The sequence below is a fragment of the Musa acuminata genome, chromosome BXJ1-9, assembly GCF_036884655.1.
Source record: "Musa acuminata AAA Group cultivar baxijiao chromosome BXJ1-9, Cavendish_Baxijiao_AAA, whole genome shotgun sequence".
Lineage (NCBI taxonomy): Eukaryota > Viridiplantae > Streptophyta > Magnoliopsida > Zingiberales > Musaceae > Musa > Musa acuminata.
Genome location: NC_088335.1, coordinates 13,302,367 through 13,319,526, shown reverse-complemented (window position 1 = coordinate 13,319,526; position 17,160 = coordinate 13,302,367). Strand labels below are relative to the sequence as shown.

At 36.1% G+C, this 17,160-nt stretch overlaps 1 protein-coding gene across 1 annotated transcript in view; it reads left to right on the top strand.

Annotated features, from left to right (window-relative positions):
• Window positions 1-17,160, top strand: part of LOC103998275 (DNA polymerase epsilon catalytic subunit A) — a 37,025-nt gene that overhangs the window by 18,483 nt on the left and 1,382 nt on the right. The window contains exons 20-48 of the mRNA XM_009419702.3: window positions 63-168; window positions 242-321; window positions 437-613; window positions 3,260-3,344; window positions 3,520-3,600; window positions 3,682-3,825; window positions 5,798-5,893; window positions 5,984-6,184; window positions 6,565-6,619; window positions 6,894-7,036; window positions 7,103-7,551; window positions 8,245-8,389; window positions 8,476-8,673; window positions 8,859-8,933; window positions 9,952-10,142; window positions 12,207-12,387; window positions 12,480-12,544; window positions 13,107-13,239; window positions 13,335-13,436; window positions 13,525-13,608; window positions 14,372-14,446; window positions 14,673-14,732; window positions 14,792-15,048; window positions 15,130-15,178; window positions 15,287-15,447; window positions 15,530-15,596; window positions 15,767-15,892; window positions 16,047-16,220; window positions 16,290-16,505. Of these exons, the coding sequence (XP_009417977.2) occupies window positions 63-168; window positions 242-321; window positions 437-613; window positions 3,260-3,344; window positions 3,520-3,600; window positions 3,682-3,825; window positions 5,798-5,893; window positions 5,984-6,184; window positions 6,565-6,619; window positions 6,894-7,036; window positions 7,103-7,551; window positions 8,245-8,389; window positions 8,476-8,673; window positions 8,859-8,933; window positions 9,952-10,142; window positions 12,207-12,387; window positions 12,480-12,544; window positions 13,107-13,239; window positions 13,335-13,436; window positions 13,525-13,608; window positions 14,372-14,446; window positions 14,673-14,732; window positions 14,792-15,048; window positions 15,130-15,178; window positions 15,287-15,447; window positions 15,530-15,596; window positions 15,767-15,892; window positions 16,047-16,220; window positions 16,290-16,505 (3,976 nt within the window). The remainder of the gene's footprint in view (window positions 1-62; window positions 169-241; window positions 322-436; window positions 614-3,259; window positions 3,345-3,519; window positions 3,601-3,681; window positions 3,826-5,797; window positions 5,894-5,983; window positions 6,185-6,564; window positions 6,620-6,893; window positions 7,037-7,102; window positions 7,552-8,244; window positions 8,390-8,475; window positions 8,674-8,858; window positions 8,934-9,951; window positions 10,143-12,206; window positions 12,388-12,479; window positions 12,545-13,106; window positions 13,240-13,334; window positions 13,437-13,524; window positions 13,609-14,371; window positions 14,447-14,672; window positions 14,733-14,791; window positions 15,049-15,129; window positions 15,179-15,286; window positions 15,448-15,529; window positions 15,597-15,766; window positions 15,893-16,046; window positions 16,221-16,289; window positions 16,506-17,160) is intronic.

Sequence of the window (17,160 nt, the reverse complement as noted above, 5' to 3'; positions counted from 1 at the left end):
TCCTTCTTGTTTCAGTGCATGCATTCACTCATAAAATCTTTTAAAATCTATTCAAATTTCAGTTTCCGGGACAGACGGTATGAATACAAAGGACTTAATAAGGTATGGAAGGGAAAATTGGCAGATGCAAAAACTAGCAGAAATCAAATGAACATTCAGGAAGCACAGGTTAGAGTCAAATTATTTTTTAAAGAATAAACGTGGGACTATATTAATCTGCTTATTTCATTTGACATTTCAGGATATGGTTATCCTCTATGATTCCTTACAACTCGCTCACAAATGTATACTCAATTCCTTTTATGGATATGTCATGCGCAAGTGAGTTCAGTAATATGTTTGATCATATACATTTAATGTGATTGGATCTACTTTGCTAGTTTGGCCTGATGATAGCAAGTGGATACTATTGACAATCTTCATGTGAATTATAAAGGGGTGCAAGATGGTACTCAATGGAAATGGCAGGAGTTGTCACTTATACTGGTGCAAAAATTATACAAAATGCTCGTTTACTTGTTGAAAAGATTGGGAGGCCACTGGAATTGGATACAGATGGCATTTGGTGTGCGCTTCCAGGATCTTTTCCAGAGAACTTTACATTTAAAACAAGGTAAGTTCCTTTTGTTCTCGTTTCTCCTCAAGTGTCATACACTGCTTTTTTTTTGTCTTCTTATCAAAACATGTGTTTTCATGATTTGCATACTTGGTTATTTTTTCACTTGTTGGATAAGGTTTTTACCTCTAGGTTAAGTGGCCCAGGCTTTACTATGATTCTTTGGCATTACTATTAATTTTCTACTCCAGGTGCAATCTATACTTGGGCTTCCAAGACAAGGCTCTACTAGGAATTTCCTTGGTTTTATTTACAAGATAGTTTTCTTTTAGTTGTCATTCTGAGAGTCAATATATGTTTGCTCAAAGTTGGAGTATACTTATCTGGATTTTGATACCTATGCTCATTTGCTGCATATGTTGAATATGGAAGCTGGTGATGCACAAATTTAGTGAGATAAGGAGCTTTGGTCTAGATATGGTTAACAAGTAGCTGCTTTTCTTGAACAAATCATTTTATCATCCATCGATCTGTCTAGATATAGGCAAAATACATGGCAGAGATGCTCTTAAAAGTTAAGTACACTAAACTAGGATATTACTTTGGCTTACTATTGCTTCATGATACCGAACACATCTGAACAAAGATGATGAAATTGGCTGAAAGAATTATGTTCCGTAAGAGGCTGTTAAAACAGTTTAGTTCTTTTAATTTCTTAAAGTTTTAACTAAGCTTTTCTGGCTTCCTTGCTTAAAGTGATACTGTCCTGATATGCAATATTGTCGAATATGCAAAACTGGTGGTTGCATATGTCGCTGCGTAAACAGGAAATATGAGGCAGCATTTGCTTTTTTTGCCTCACTATTGCTGTTGTTTATTATTACTAACATAGAATTGAACCTTTTCACATTTCTTCTACCTTACAACTTGAGCAAGTTTTCATAGTAAAAATCAATCAATTCTTTTTCTAAAATGGAAGCATATCATTCTGTAAATTCTCAATATAGCTGCAGTTAAGTTCATCTATGAAAATCTAAAACAAACTATATATCTTTTTATTTGTAACAAGTTTTAAAATTTTGATATTGATTGGACCCTGACCGAACTGGTATGGATCCAGCATGTATGGGCATACGAGTACACGGAATGCCACATTATAATTAGCATCAAGAAGTGGGGAGGAGAAAGAGGAGAGTAACAGGCAGGTGGCAGCAGTTTTACTGCGAGCAGCACGAGCAGCAGGTAGTAGTGCCGGGGAGCAGGGATGAGAGGGAGGGAGAGGGTGGTTGTTCTAAATTCTCAGACATGAACAGCCACTGGGATCAAACTTTTTAGGTTTTAATTAAAAGGATAGCAGCAGCTATCAAATTTAGAAATAAAAGAAAACTCGATCAAACTGCGTGCTGGTTCAGCCTGGTACTATTCAGTCAGGCAAGGCTTTTAACCAGGGTTTGTACTTTGCACTACACATGTTACATATTGTCTTCATTTGTCCTGACATACTGTGTCTATTGTACCTCGACTTGCCCACATACAGTTTTGAACCGTGGTTTATACTTTGTACTATATGTGTTGTCTTCACTTTTACCCATGTACTTTATGTGTCTATTGTACATTGACTTGCTCACATGGAGTTGTTGCTTTACGTTTGGCTTTCTGAGTCTTGCCCACATACTCACAACTGTCCGTATATGTAGTCAGAATTGGTAGTCTGTGCCAAGGTCTACAATACCGAATGATACTGCTCGTACCGAGCAGTACGTACTGGTCCGTCAGCAGACTGGTACACAGACCGTCCGCTACTGAGCGGTACCGTTGATTGAGGCGTTATCGTCGTTGATTGAGGCGTTATCATTGACGGTGACTAAGGGAGAAGAAAGAAGAGGGAGAAGGGGAAGAAAGAAATAGGAAAAAAAGGGAGAACCTAGAGATCGCCGCTCTACTCCTCGTCTGTCGGCGACTTCTCATCCGCGTGCTAGAGAAGATGCATCGGCGTCACGGGGCAGAGAGAGGCGAAGATTTTTTTTTTCTTCTCTTCTCGGGTGACGTTTCTTGCAAATCTTTTTTAGGCAACGTCGCCGGAGAAGGAAGGTGACGTCGCAATTTTTTTTTTATCTATGACGTCGCCTCGACGACGTCACCCCACATAGAGGTAAACCGAGAGGTTTCCCTATATATATATAAACTTTATATATATATATATATATATATACCGAGCGGTATATCGAAATATACCACTCGGTATACAGTATCGTACCATACCGAATAAGTCTCGAAATTTCGGTATAGTAAGAATTTCAATCCGTGCTCTATGCTGTATATCAGTATGGGTCTCGAATATGTAATAGTATGTTCAAGTTAGATTAGTATATGAATGTGTGCTTCCTAGTTCCTACTTGCATTCCAAGAATCGCCAGTTAAAAAGTTTACTTTGGTTCACCTTTTCCCCTTAAGTCTTTTTTCCTTTTTTTTTTCCTAAAATTCTCATCTTCATTCTGTTAGATGGCAGTGTTGGTATCTAGATTCTATGTTGACTAGGCACCATCTAGAATTCTAGTTAATGTGGAGAAATTTCTTGCAAACTAGGTGTTCAAGTGAGGTTGATTGGTTAAAATATGTTTGTGATATTTCCTGTTTAAGATATTCAGATTTTTATTTTATTTACTTTTTGAAGTCCTGACTGCAATTTTGCATTTCTTTCAGTGATGGAAAGAAATTCACAATTTCTTATCCGTGTGTTATGCTTAACGTTGATGTTGCCAGAAACAACACTAATGATCAGTACCAGGTGAGGATAAACAAACCACAATTTGCATTTAGATTTAGCTAAGGTTATGCTTTTCTTTATATCATTTCCTACTTCAAATATTATATGATTTTGTTATCTTTAGGAAGATTGTCTAATATTTTGGTGTTACTTGTCTTGCTAACTTCTGTTTGCTTTCCTGATGTCACTATCTCAGACACTTAAAGATCCTGTCACCAGAACTTATACAACCCACAGTGAGTGTTCCATTGAATTTGAAGTGGACGGGCCATACAAGGCAAGCAAATTGCAATTTTTTCTGTTTCTAAGGTATAACTGTTTCTCCATGTACGTCTTTGTGACGGTTTCTCTGAAGCAGGCAATGATCCTTCCAGCTTCAAAGGCAGAAGGAATTTTAATCAAGAAGAGATATGCAGTATTCAATTATGATGGCACCCTAGCAGAACTCAAAGGTTTTGAGATCAAACGCAGAGGTGAGCTGAAGCTCATAAAAGTATTCCAGGTATCTTTCTCTCTGGTAGAATTTTGATGTCCATTTTATTGAATGACTCTGAGTTATGATAGGCACTTTATGATTAAAAAAAGAAATGTAAGTAATCATTATATTCACATGGAACAGAGTATAAGAATGCTATTGCTATTTTAATTGTTTGGTAGCCTTATATGGTTTTGTTGGTTAATTTTTTGGTTGTGCCTTGCTGTTGGGTATGATCATGTTTCCAAAGCTTATTGATCTAGACCATTTTCACTTAATCTTCTATATTTAATGCCAGTGTTCATCTAAACTAGGACGTTGCTTCAGCTCTTGAAAGTCAATATCCAGTTAATTGCCAGACATAAGTTTATGCACAATTTTTATGAAGCCTTCTGGGAGGTGCTCCATGACTGATTCTATATTGGTTGAAAGGAGTTGGATGATCATGATGATGTTCAAGTATTATGATTGCCATTTTTATCATTGATATAGTCACTTGTTTGAAAAGTACTTTTAACTTCAGGTAGAAATTTACTAGAATAGTTGGAACCAAGGTTCGCTGTACCGTACCGGCGTTCCGACCCTGGCTCGGTACGGTATGGTACCAGTGTACCGGGCAGTACATCAGGGCATACCGAATATTTTTTTTATTTTTATACTGTAGCACTGTAGCAATACTACAGTATAGTACTGTAGCACTGTAGCGGTACCGGGCGGTCCGTGTACCGATAATCTGTCGGACCGGTATATACCGCCCGGTATATTTTGGACCATCATATTGGTGCTCATCCGTGGTTTAATATCTGTAGCAGACTAACAATTTTTGCTATATTTTGGATTAGTGTAGATAAAACAGTTGTTGCAGAATCATAAGTGAGAATTATGGTTTTGGTTTTTGCTAAATCTTGTGATCTCATTATGGTCAGTTCTCACTTAATAAAAATAGATGATCATTTGATTACTATCAAGAATGATATATTATAATAGCCCTCTTTTTTCACTAAGAGGGTAGTTACACAGAAGGATTTTAAAGTCTTCTGGAAAATCATGGCTAATCAATATGAATTGATGGTGTCAGATTTATGTTCTAGGAAATTGATGAAAAGGAATAGACATTTTAACTAAAATTATTCCGTTAGATGCAGACATTTGCTGCTGGTGAATGTTCCAACAATCTCTACTGTAGCCACAATCCACTTTCTTTTTCTTTTATGAAGAGAAGAAAATTTTTGATTTGTGATAATACCTTATATATGATATGTATCTTTGACCACAATTAATTATTGGATTATACCTAACTTCTGTCTGAGCTTAGTAAAATGATATTAACTTAATGTCTAACCCTAGTCAAATCAAGTCTTTCCTAGAGTGGGGCATCAAATCTTGAATATTAGTGGACCATCAGAAATATTTGCATTTATTTCAATTGAAATCCGGATGACATTATGAGCAGCAGTCCAAAATTGGCTTGATTTGTCAATGATGGAGCCAGAAGAACATTTCTTCCTTGTATAGCAAGTAACTAAATGGTGTTTTCTGGAGGTCAGTGGTGACTTGTATAGCATATTGAGTTATAACCCATGCTTGGCGTGGGACTAGTTTATGGTATCATGGATGATATCTAATGCTTGCACTGTTAGACAATTTGTTTTTTGGCAAATAACTTTGTGCAGTCAAGTGGCCCAAATCGAAACCTTTCAGAATCATAACTTATACTATGTTGTTTAAATGGAGTTGATTATCTGAATTGGATACTCCAAATATATAATGAAGGTTATCTTGTAGATTTGCTATCTAATTAGCTACACTCTGCATGATGCCTACTTCCAAATCTTTTGTTAGTCACATACAGTTGTAAACATAATATCAAAACTGCTTCTGCCTTCATGCTGTAAGCTTATAGTTCTTTTTCAACAAACCTTATTGTAAAAATAAAGCCTCATTTGAGCAAGCACATGTCCAAATTCTTCATGAATTCCCACAAATGTCCTTCTACCAGGCTGAGGTTTTTGACAAATTTCTTCATGGATCAACCTTGGAAGAATGCTATGCAGCTGTTGCATCTGTTGCAAACCGCTGGCTAGATCTTTTAGATGTAAGCTACAATGCTGCTGTTACCCTTAGGTTTTTGAACAACTGGTTGACATTTAGTGTCTATGTAGTTAACAGTTTTTGTTTTTGTCAGAATCAAGGCATTGATATTGCCGACAGTGAGCTTCTTGATTATATTTCAGAGTCGAGCACAATGAGTAAATCATTGGTTGATTATGGGGAACAGAAATCATGTGCTGTAACTACTGCAAAAAGGCTTGCTCATTTTCTGGGAGATGCAATGGTTAAAGACAAAGGACTCCATTGCCAATATATAGTCGCTCGAGAACCACAGGTTAGTCAATTTTTTTTGGCCTATATCGGATTGTAAGTAAATTTTTCAACAGAAATTTATAGCATGATAACTGTTGAACAAATTCTTACAAAATGCCATCATTTTTCATATCAATTGCATTAACTTATCTCTTTTAGTTGTAAATTTTATTTCTGAGATGAGGAACTAATTGCTATTTTTCTTTTTTCTGTTTTCTTTTTCAATTTTCACTAATTGGTAAGTCAGGTAGTTGATATTTCTATTACTATAATATTTCTAAGTGACTTTCATATGCTTTTTCTATATTTTAACTAATTGTTGTATCGACTTTACTACAAATGAAAAAAATTGCATGCTTTGTCAAGACTGTTATATGACCTTTTATCAAACTAATCATGCAGGGAACTCCAGTAAGTGAGCGTGCAGTCCCTGTTGCAATATTTGAAACAGATGCAGGTATTGTTCTCTTTTTCCCATGGTTCGCCTTACCAATCCATACCAGTGTACTGATTGGTTGTCGGTACAGTACATACTGACATATGGTATAGTGGGGCGTACTGACAGACCGATATGTACTGCCTATACAGTCCCCTATTGGATCGGTATGTACTGCTCATATCGGGCCATGGTATGGTGAACCTTGCTTTTTCCTACATCTGTGCTAAGTAGATTGATGGGTCTAGTTTGAAGTTTGAACACATATCTAACACATGTATTCTTCTATATGCAGAGATTGCAAAGTACTATTTACGCAAGTGGTGTAAAATAACTTCTGATGTGGGCATTCGGTCTATTGTTGATTGGTCTTATTACACGCTACGACTTAGTTCAGCTATTCAAAAAATTATCACCATCCCTGCTGCAATGCAAAAGGTTTGAACCATCATTCTTGTTGAACATTTTCTTGATTTACTCAGACCAAAACCCAATTTATCTCAGGTTTCTAACCCTGTACCAAGAGTGGTCCATCCGGATTGGTTGCACAAGAAGGTTTGCGAGAAAGAGGATCGTTTTCGCCAGCGTAAACTTGTTGACATCTTTAATACAGCAAAAAGAGATCAGGTGGCTCAAGATGAGACAATTGTTGGGGATATTGAAGAAATTTTGGTCAAAGATGGTGCTAGAGTACTTCCACCTCGACCTGTAGTTCATAGCTTTGAATTCAATAGAGAAATCAATTCAAGAAAACCATCTTCTCCAGTATCTGGGATGCCTGTTGACCTCCAGGAGCAAGATCTCACCCTATTTGGGTCAAATCAATCGCTAGTTTCATCGAGTAATAATGGTATTTCCAGTGAAAATGTGGATAAGACCATTGATTATCAAGCTTGGCTCGAAACGAAGAAGAGAAAATGGAAGGACTCTCGTGAAGAGAGGAAGAGATGCAGGTAATATATTATTTTTGTTCTTTGGTTATCACTTGTCAGCATTCAAAATCTGATGTGTTATATGTGAACCTTCTGCACACTTTCTGTTGATTCTTCGTGTTGCTAGCTGTCTGGAATTGTGAAACTTCCAGTTGAATCTTTCTAGGTGCATTGCATCTTGGTTCTTGATTTTCCTGCACCATTATTCTGGTTAAGGTTTATGATCTTTCCAGTAACTGAATCTAGTTAGATTATTTTTTTATATTTTCAGAAATTTAATTTGTCAATTGATTAATCATATATACATTATTTATATGTTAAATGACACACATTGCTAATAGTTGTTTCTCAGTGCTCGCCTCCTGGTCTTTTTTCCTAATATATTAAAGTAGATAGTTATACTCTAGCAGACTTTTCTGTGGTCCTTCCTACATATGTTAAAGCAGTACTTATTCTTCCTTGGAAGTCTGAATCAGGGAAAAGATCTTTCCAAGAGGTATTTTCCAAGCTATTAACACTATTGATACAAAAGTATTATGATTCAATCCGTAATAATGAATTATGATGAAGAATATTTTGTATTATGTTCTTAAGAATTAATGGACTGGCATAATTGAGAATTTCCTCAAGTACGAGCACCACAGTATTTTGGGTTATGTAAATGTTATTGAAGGTACATTACTCAGTTTGACCTGGCATTTTCTTGGTTGCCAGATTGGGTAGCACAAATATATCAGATGAACCTGTTGGCACAACTAAGTTTCCTGACTCAAGTTTCAAGTACAAGCATAGCCAGAGATTTGGTGTCAGTGGATTCTTCAAGAAACATGAATCAAGTCTTGTTCGGTCTCACTGGCAGGTAGTGACATAGAGCCAGTCAACATTGATTGAACTTTTCTAAATTTGTGCATGGTGAATGTCACTGAGTCGAATTTCCTGAAACAGATATTACAGCTTGTCCCAAGAACACAACCTGGGCACTTTTATGCCTGGGTTATTGCTGATGGCACCATGCATAAGGTCCCAATAAATGTTCCAAGAGTGTTTTATCTCAATTCTAAAGCTCCTATTACAGAAGAGTTTCCTGGAAGGCGTGTTAAAAAGATTCTTCCTCATAGCAGACCTAACTTCAATCTCATTGAGGTATCCTTGGATTTGTTTCTCAAATCCTCTCTCTCCTTGTTTTTTATAATCAATTACAACTAATAGTTAATAGTGAAAAACTGGAAATATCATAGTTTGCTTTAGTCTTTAAACCAAAAAGTTATTTTAGAGTTTATATTTATTTTTATTATCGGTCTGATTAAATTAAACATGTTCTTTTTAAGGTTGTTATTAGTGAAGAACAATTCAGGGCCGAAAGCAAGAAACTTGCCGCTCACCTAGCAGATCCAGAAGTTGAGGTGAAAAATATTCTTCTTGTGCATGACTAAAGATAGTTGTTTTCCTAAAATGTTAGCAAATGACTTTGCTATTACTTTTTTCATTGTACAGCATCATCATCTTTTTCTTTTATCCATCATATTTCTTTTTAGTGTTACTTTTGGTTATGCTTCCATCATTTGATAGTGGATAAATAATACTTCAATCTATTATATGTTAGATCTTTGTCTCGGTGTTCAAACTAATGTAAAAAAAATATGCATTATACATGTTAGGTCATGAGGTTGTAGATAAGGTTATCCAACCATACTAAATATTAAGTAAATAAATATAATCTATTTTACATTCATAGTTTGATATGTATTATGTGCACTAAAATTGGAGAACTGAAAAACATTTTACAAACTGAATAGAAGATTAAATTAGTTTACAATGTCAGGGAGATAAGCCTAAGAGATCTTAATTAGAAACTTTGTTTTGCTGATCTCAAAGCTCTAGGTGACTTGATAGCTCAATCTCATTGTTGTTGGTCTATTTAAATCTGATGACATTTTGTTTGTATTTGTGTAAATACATTAAGTTCACTATGTATAGGCCTAGGTTTATCAAATATTCTAAGCTGATATATAACGGACCATAATGGATATGAGCTTGATGAATGTGACTCCCAAAAGAAGATTTATGACTTCATATCATTCTGGTCACCTGGAAAGACAATTCTTTATGATGAGCAAGTAATTTACTTTCTTATCTTCTGTTATTTGTGAATCAGTGAATGGTGCCACTTGTTCACTTATATGTCCCATATATGATCAAAGTTCCAAAAGTAAAATCAGTTAAGCCTCATTGTTTCTTTTGTCTTCCAATTTAATTTCTTTTGTTGGATTTAGACTTGCTTCACTGTTTTGTTATTATTGTGACATGGTTTTTACAATCTTATTATTTCCTTTAAAAGACTGTCACGCAAGCACATTTCACATTAACTTTTTTTTTTTTTGGTGAATAATCTGAATCTGCTTGTCTTTTAACTCTTTATAGGGGATATATGAGACAAAGGTGCCATTAGAATTTCATGCTATTATCCAGATTGGTTGTGTTTGCAAAGTAGACAAAGCTGCTAAATTGCGAAATGCTCAAGATGGCTGGAACCTGGATGAGTTGCATATGAAGACTACGGCAGAATGCTCTTATCTAGAACAAGGAGTTACCTACTTTTATCTGTACCACAGGTATGCCAGTATTTTTAATCCTTGCTAAGGTATGGATACTTGAGGTTCAGGAGATCTTTGTATGTATTACTGATTTAATTGTGTATACATCTATATACTGATTTTTATGATATCTCAGTAAATAATCTGATAGATGAATTGTCACTTATTAGCAAGGTTCGCCATACCGATGTGTACCGCCCGGTACGGGCGGTACGTACCGGTCCGAGAGGCGACCGGTACGCGGACTGTCCTCTACCGGGCGGTACACCAAAAAAAGCCTGTATCGGGCGGTAACGGTCGAAATTTCGACCGTTACCACCCGGTACCATTCGGTAACGGTCGATTTCGACCGTTACCGCCCGATACCACTCGGTAACGGTCGAAATCGACCGTTACCACACTGTAGCAGTGCTACAGTGCTCCAACGGTCAAATTGACCGTTGGAGCCATTTCTCCTCCTATTTAAACTAATCTTCTCTCCCCTATTTCATTATACACTCTTAAACTCTCTCTCAAACATTTCTTTTCTCTCATAAACTCTATAAAACAACGATTTGTGAATTCAATCGAGGTAAATTTGGGAAGATTAAGAGGAAGAACTTTCTAATCAAGAGGTATGAGTCAAATTGCTCGAGGAACTACCGATACCCAACGGTCACACTCGTCCGCCCAACGTGCAAAGGCAAAGGGGAAGGCAATAGCATCAGTTGCATCGTTGGAAAGAATCGAGTCGGGCGACGAGACACCTTCACAATCACATTCTCTTTCTCGTTCGGTCCAGAGACATGACAGCAACACGGATAGCAGTGCCTCAACAGATGATGGCGGTGATACCGGGCAGTCGTTGGTCTCGTCTGCACAACTTGAGGGTGGTGAATGGACTGAGGAGCAATATTTTACACATGCCACTCAAGATTCAGATCATGAAACTCGACAAGGTACTGGTTAAGTTTATGCGCGGAAGGGAAAGGAGAAGGGGAAGGCAGTGGATGAATATGAACAAATGCGACAGAGCATACATGATATAGACACAGAAAGAGACTCATCGTATTCACAGCCATCGTATTATGAAGAATCATATGGGCAACAACAGTATGGTGATAGTTGGTCATCCTTCTCTGAGCAACAGCATGATACAGAACAACACCAATATATGCCTCAAGAGCTGCCTCGGACAAATATGATTTATGACGATCAATCTACGATCAGTATCACATTGATGTATCAATGGCATACAGTGTATCAATACACTATGTCATGGGATCAATTTCATGATTGGGTCCAACAAAAGTATCATATTGATATGTATCGGATCGAGGACCCCGATCCACCACCCGTGGAGGCCCGTCGTTCGTTTTGGTGGTAGAATTAACAATCAGGTATATCTAGATATATGATTATTTAATTTATTTGAATTTTAGAGTTTATATTGTAACAAAATAGTCTAACAATTCAACTGATTTTTCTATAGATATTTCAATCTATAACGAGCTGAAATACGAACCTCGAACAAGACTACCTCAAAGCCCGAAAAAGATATGTGATGCTATTTTTACCAAATTTACATTGATTTTGCTAAACTTATACTATTACTATATTTATTTGTAACTTGAAAACTCTATCCTAACTTTTTTTTTAATTTTCAGGTATTTTCGGAGGGATAAATCGGTGAAATCAGGTGTACCGAGCGGTACACCTCGGTATACCGCTCGGTACGCCGTACCGTACCGTACCGAGCCAGCGTCGAAACGCCGGTACGGTACGGTTCGGCGAACCTTGCTTATTAGAGCATAAAAGACATCATGTTTAGAGCATATTCCTTAAGTTCAATATTGTAACTTTATCTTACTAAGAATTTATTTAATGCAAACTAAGGCTAAGAAGATTTGGATGTGGTGTCAACTTATGTTTATTTGGTTAAGATGGAGTATTTGCAAGTAATAATAAATTCAATCCTTTAGGAAGAAGCATGCTTCTAGTGTCAACTTATGTTTTTTGTGCCTGGACACACTTTTTTACCTTTTTGCCGTATTCAAGTTAACTACAATATGTTCCCACCAATCTTTCTTGTTTTGGTGCCAGCTTCTCGGAGGGAAGGGCAATATACGTTATATACTTCCCCACATCTTGGACAATATCTGTTGTTGTTGTAAACCCTTTTCAGAACAAAGAACTATCATCAGCAATTCTGGAGAAACAATTTCGTGAAGCTTGCCATGCATTATCTATTGAACCTCCAACGAATGGTAGTGCTACCTTTAAGGTATGGTTGTTGTCATACTTTTATTTATAGATTGCTCATTCTATCTTCCTATCTTCCAGTTTTCTTTAACACATCTCAATCACTCTTTTCAGGTTGAGTACGTCCGATCAATTGATGTTGGAAGCAAAATTTTGCAGAGAACATTAGTTGCACACAGGTTTTTCTAAAACTCTTCTTTGGATTTTAGAATTCAGATTTTGACAAAATAGTCCACATCGATCTTTAATTTTCTGGGAAAAAGTACCTCATTTGTTGGAGGGTTCTTCCCTTTTTCAGTATTTGGGTGCTATATTATATTTCTCAAGTCAATTTATGTGGCTTTTGGTATAACATGCAAGGAACCCTATTTTGCCTGGACCTGTCCAGGCATGGACTGAGAAGAGGACTGTCCTTTTTCGGGCAGTTCCGATCTGGTACAGGGTAGACTGGATGGTCACCTGGTAACATATTATTGAAATGTTATTTGAACATATAGAGATGGATCCTATGTAAAATTCTCTTTTTATCCAACTTATCCAGTGGTAGTTTCTTATATGATGTGTTAGGAATTTAGGAATTTCACAAAAGCTTTCTAGAATGGTACAATTTTTTCACTTCCACAAACTTCTTTAGGATAGAATTCTTGTGGAAGAAAAAAACCTAATAAAGAATTTTCATATTATATTTATATTTCACTTCTACTACAGTTTACAGGAATCTAATTGTAAATTTTGTGATAGGCATCAACATCTTCAACCTGCTATTGGTATCATAGAATGTCCAGGGTTTCAAGTTCTCAAGTCAAGGATAAGAATTCTGGAAGACTTCCCTTGTGTCACTATGTCTTTTAATGCTTGTGATAGCAATTATCAGGTATTCTTGAAGATGCCATGACAGCCAAATCGTTCTTGCTTTCTCTGTAATTATGCACATCCAGCAAGCTTTGACTTACTTGAATTCATATACAGGCTCTTGGATGGCAAGTTACAGCTGGTAAAATTAGCATGCAAAGATGTGCTGCATCATCCCAGTGGTTTAATGAAAGGATTTTGCTATCAAGATATGCACATGTAATAATCATGTTCTCACTTCTATGCCTTTATGTTTGAGCTAGTGTTCACTTATGAAATTTTATGTCCATGTTCTGTGATCAAACAGGTGCCATTAGGGAATTTTGAACTTGATTGGCTTCTATTTACTGCTGATGTCTTCTTCTCTAGGGCATTGCGTGATAAGCAACAGGTTGGCCTTTTCACTTCACACAAATGTGTACTTGGGATTCTTTTGCTTTGTTATCTTGATTTTGTAATTTTATCGATTTTCGGTTCTTTATGATACAAATAGTTCATCATGAAAGCTCTTGCTTGTTGTCCGACATAAATGGCCTGCTTAATTTTATTGTGTGAGGTTAGATGAGTTGAATCCATAATGTAGAATAGTGCAGGCCTGAATCTGTCCCATGACCATCTGATTCAAAAGCAACTTTTGCTATAGTTCATTTTGAGACAGTTACTAAAGTGTGTGAAACTAGTTATCACAAGTCAAAATGCCTACAAAATGGCTTGTGTTGGCATTAATTAAAAAATTAAAGGCTTTGCCTGAATGAATTTCTTGATTGTTTTTTTCAATGTGGTTGGAATAGATTTTATGGAAAGTATCAACTTTTAAGCAGTCTTTGAAAAAAATATGTATTTACGTTTTAAAAAATTGACCGTATTTTTGCTGGTGTATATCCTCTTTGTCAATCAACGCTTTAGTGAGAACGTTATAAATGAGGAGGATTTCTGCATTTTTTTTCATATTGGTTGACTTGTCATACAAATAAGTTCTTGTAGTCATTCTTTTTGTATAAATACTAGCTGCTCTTAGTTTCTCTAGGTTTGTCAATTTCTATTTACATGAATTGAGTTAGTCAATGTACTATATACATTTCCACATTTACAAAATTAAGTTCTTCATTGCTTATTATCAATATGGCTTAAGATGTTCCTGGAGTGTCTTTTAGGTACTATGGATATCTGATGATGGAATTCCAGATTTTGGGGGCATTTATGAGGGAGATACATGCTTTGCTGATGAAGTAAGGACTTCGGTACACTGAAGATAATTTTGCTTTACTGACAGCTTATCAAATCACTACATTATTCTTTTTCTCATGTTTATAGTTCTTGAAGAACATAATCCTCAAATATTTTCTTAAAGTATATATGATTATTGGAAGTAATATTTGCCTATCAAAGATCAACGTTCTCAGTATTATTCAGTGTTTGTTGTTGTACTCAATGGTGTATTATGACTGAAAACAGGTCAACCAACCAGCTGCCAGTTATCCTGGAGCATATAGAAAAGTGGCAGTTGAACTGAAGGTTAGACTAACATCATCAAACTTTACATAAAGTTGATGCTAATGCTTGCTCTTCTGCAGATTCACCACCTAGCTGTTAATGCTCTTCTCAAGAGCAGTCTAGTGGAAGAAACGGATGGGGGATCCCTATTTTGTCATGAATCTGACTCACATCCCCCTGCTCATGATAACGAAACTGATTATGATGAAGCTAGCTCGTGTGCGCCTGCATTTCAAGTACTAAAGCAACTAATTCAGAGATGCATATCAGATGCTGTGGCTTCTGGTAATGCCTTTGCTGATGGAATATTGCAGCATCTTTACCGGTGGCTTTGCAGGTTGAGAAGTTGAAAGCTTTTGCACTCAATGTTCATTATTTTGTCAATTTCTCAAGCTAACATTTAACATTTGTCATTCAGCCCAATGTCAAAACTTCATGACCCTGCCCTCCATCGGGTCCTGAACATGGTAAGTTGCACATTCTGGTTATTTAGTCTACTTGATGCAATATTCTGCAGCAGATATTATGAAACAAGCTCTCAAGTATTTTGCTTCTCTTCATATGAGCATTGACAGTTTATGAAAAAGGTGTTTGCATTGCTGCTGGTTGAGTTTAAAAAACTAGGAGCCACCATCATCTTTGCAAACTTCTCTAAGATCATTATAGACACGGGTAAGATTGAACTATCAGCTGCTAGAGCATATTGTGATTGTTTGCTGAGAACACTGCAAACAAGGTTTGTCATTGCAGACTTATTAAGATTAATAAGCATTCTATCTACCTTTTTCTGTTATTATGATTTGATGCTATTTTCACAGGGAACTTTTTGAGTGGATTGAGCTTGAACCTCTGCATTTTTGGCATTCATTACTGTTTATGGACCAGGTCTGCCTTTGCTTTTAACTTGTATTTCTTTTACAGATCTTTCTATGCTAACATTCATTTTCTATAAAGAGAGTCTACTATCAACTCAGCATATTATGATTGACTCATTATTTTACATATATAATGATTTAAGCTATATTAGATTGCTAAAATGTACTCATGAACTGCAGTTAAATTATGGAGGGATTCAAGCCAAATGGCCTATGGGGTTGCCGGTAGAGGATATGGAGGATAATTCTCAAATGAACGTGGTATCAAGCTGGAATATAGCAGAATACCTACCAAAGGTCACTAAGGTTCGTCATTTCCCAATAAAAATATATACTTCTCATGAAAACAATAGCTTTGATTTTATTAATCTGACTAGTATTTGTTCCTTTTAACTATATTGATACCTGTATCATGCACTAAATGGAAGAATAATTCAAACAATATTTTGGTGCCAAACAGGATCACTTTGTCTTGATAGTGTCAGAATTCTTGTATATCCCATGGAAGTACTTGAAAGAACAAGTTTTGATCCGAACTACTAATATGATGGATGATAGTACTAGTACTCAATCAATCACAGTCACAGCTGCCGAAACAATTGAAGCTCGTGTCAATGAATACATCAAAGAACAGGTATATATAACTTGTAGTAACAACAGACACAAGCTTATCTCTACTTATGCCAAATTTTGCTTGTTGCAGATCAGCAATTATTTTACTGAGAAGCTTCTTAACATTGTGTGTGATATACTCCGCCGTTTCAAGGGAGAAAACAAAGGAATTAAGGACCTACATGCAACTCATGTTCTCCCCTGTTCTTATGGATCCCAAGGAAATAAGGGAGATGCAGCATTAGAGTTCATCAAGCATGTGTGTGCTGTTCTTGCTCTTGATCAGAATGTTAAACATGATGTTCTGGTATACAACCCTATTTCTTTTATCTTATTTAAATATATAATAAGAAGAATATCTGATAGTGCTTTGTTCTTTATATTTTTGTGCAGAAAGTTTACATGCAATATTTTTTAGGAATATGTTCGTCAAGCTAAATCACCCTATCTAATAAGAAGTGGCTAGTGCTATGTTAAATTGTTAATTTTGGAAGAAGGAAATTCCCAAATTCTTGTTTATCTAAATTTCATTATGTGCCTTAAGTTGCTAGAACTAGGTAATCATTGTTTCTCAAACTTTCTGCTCTGTGAGGGACCCAACTTTTTGGAAGTTGTTTCTGCCATGTCTAGATAAAGTTGTGCTACTCATATGTGTATCATGTTTATTGCATCATCCCTGTGAGGACACTGTACAAAATATCTGCAGAGTTCAGCAATTAGTTTTGGGTACATGATTGGCTCATGACCGAAATGGCAAGCATGGTAAATGTTCTCTGATCAAGTTGGAAGTGGATTTATATAGTTTTGAAATTAACTATGATGCATCAAACTTGTTGGTACAAGACTTCGCTGGAGATATCTGATCCAAATAAATTTAGTTTTCACTAATGCACATATGGAAATAACAATTCAAATGAAGTTGAAACCTACTTTTGTTGGTAATTCTCCAAAGTATTATTTGA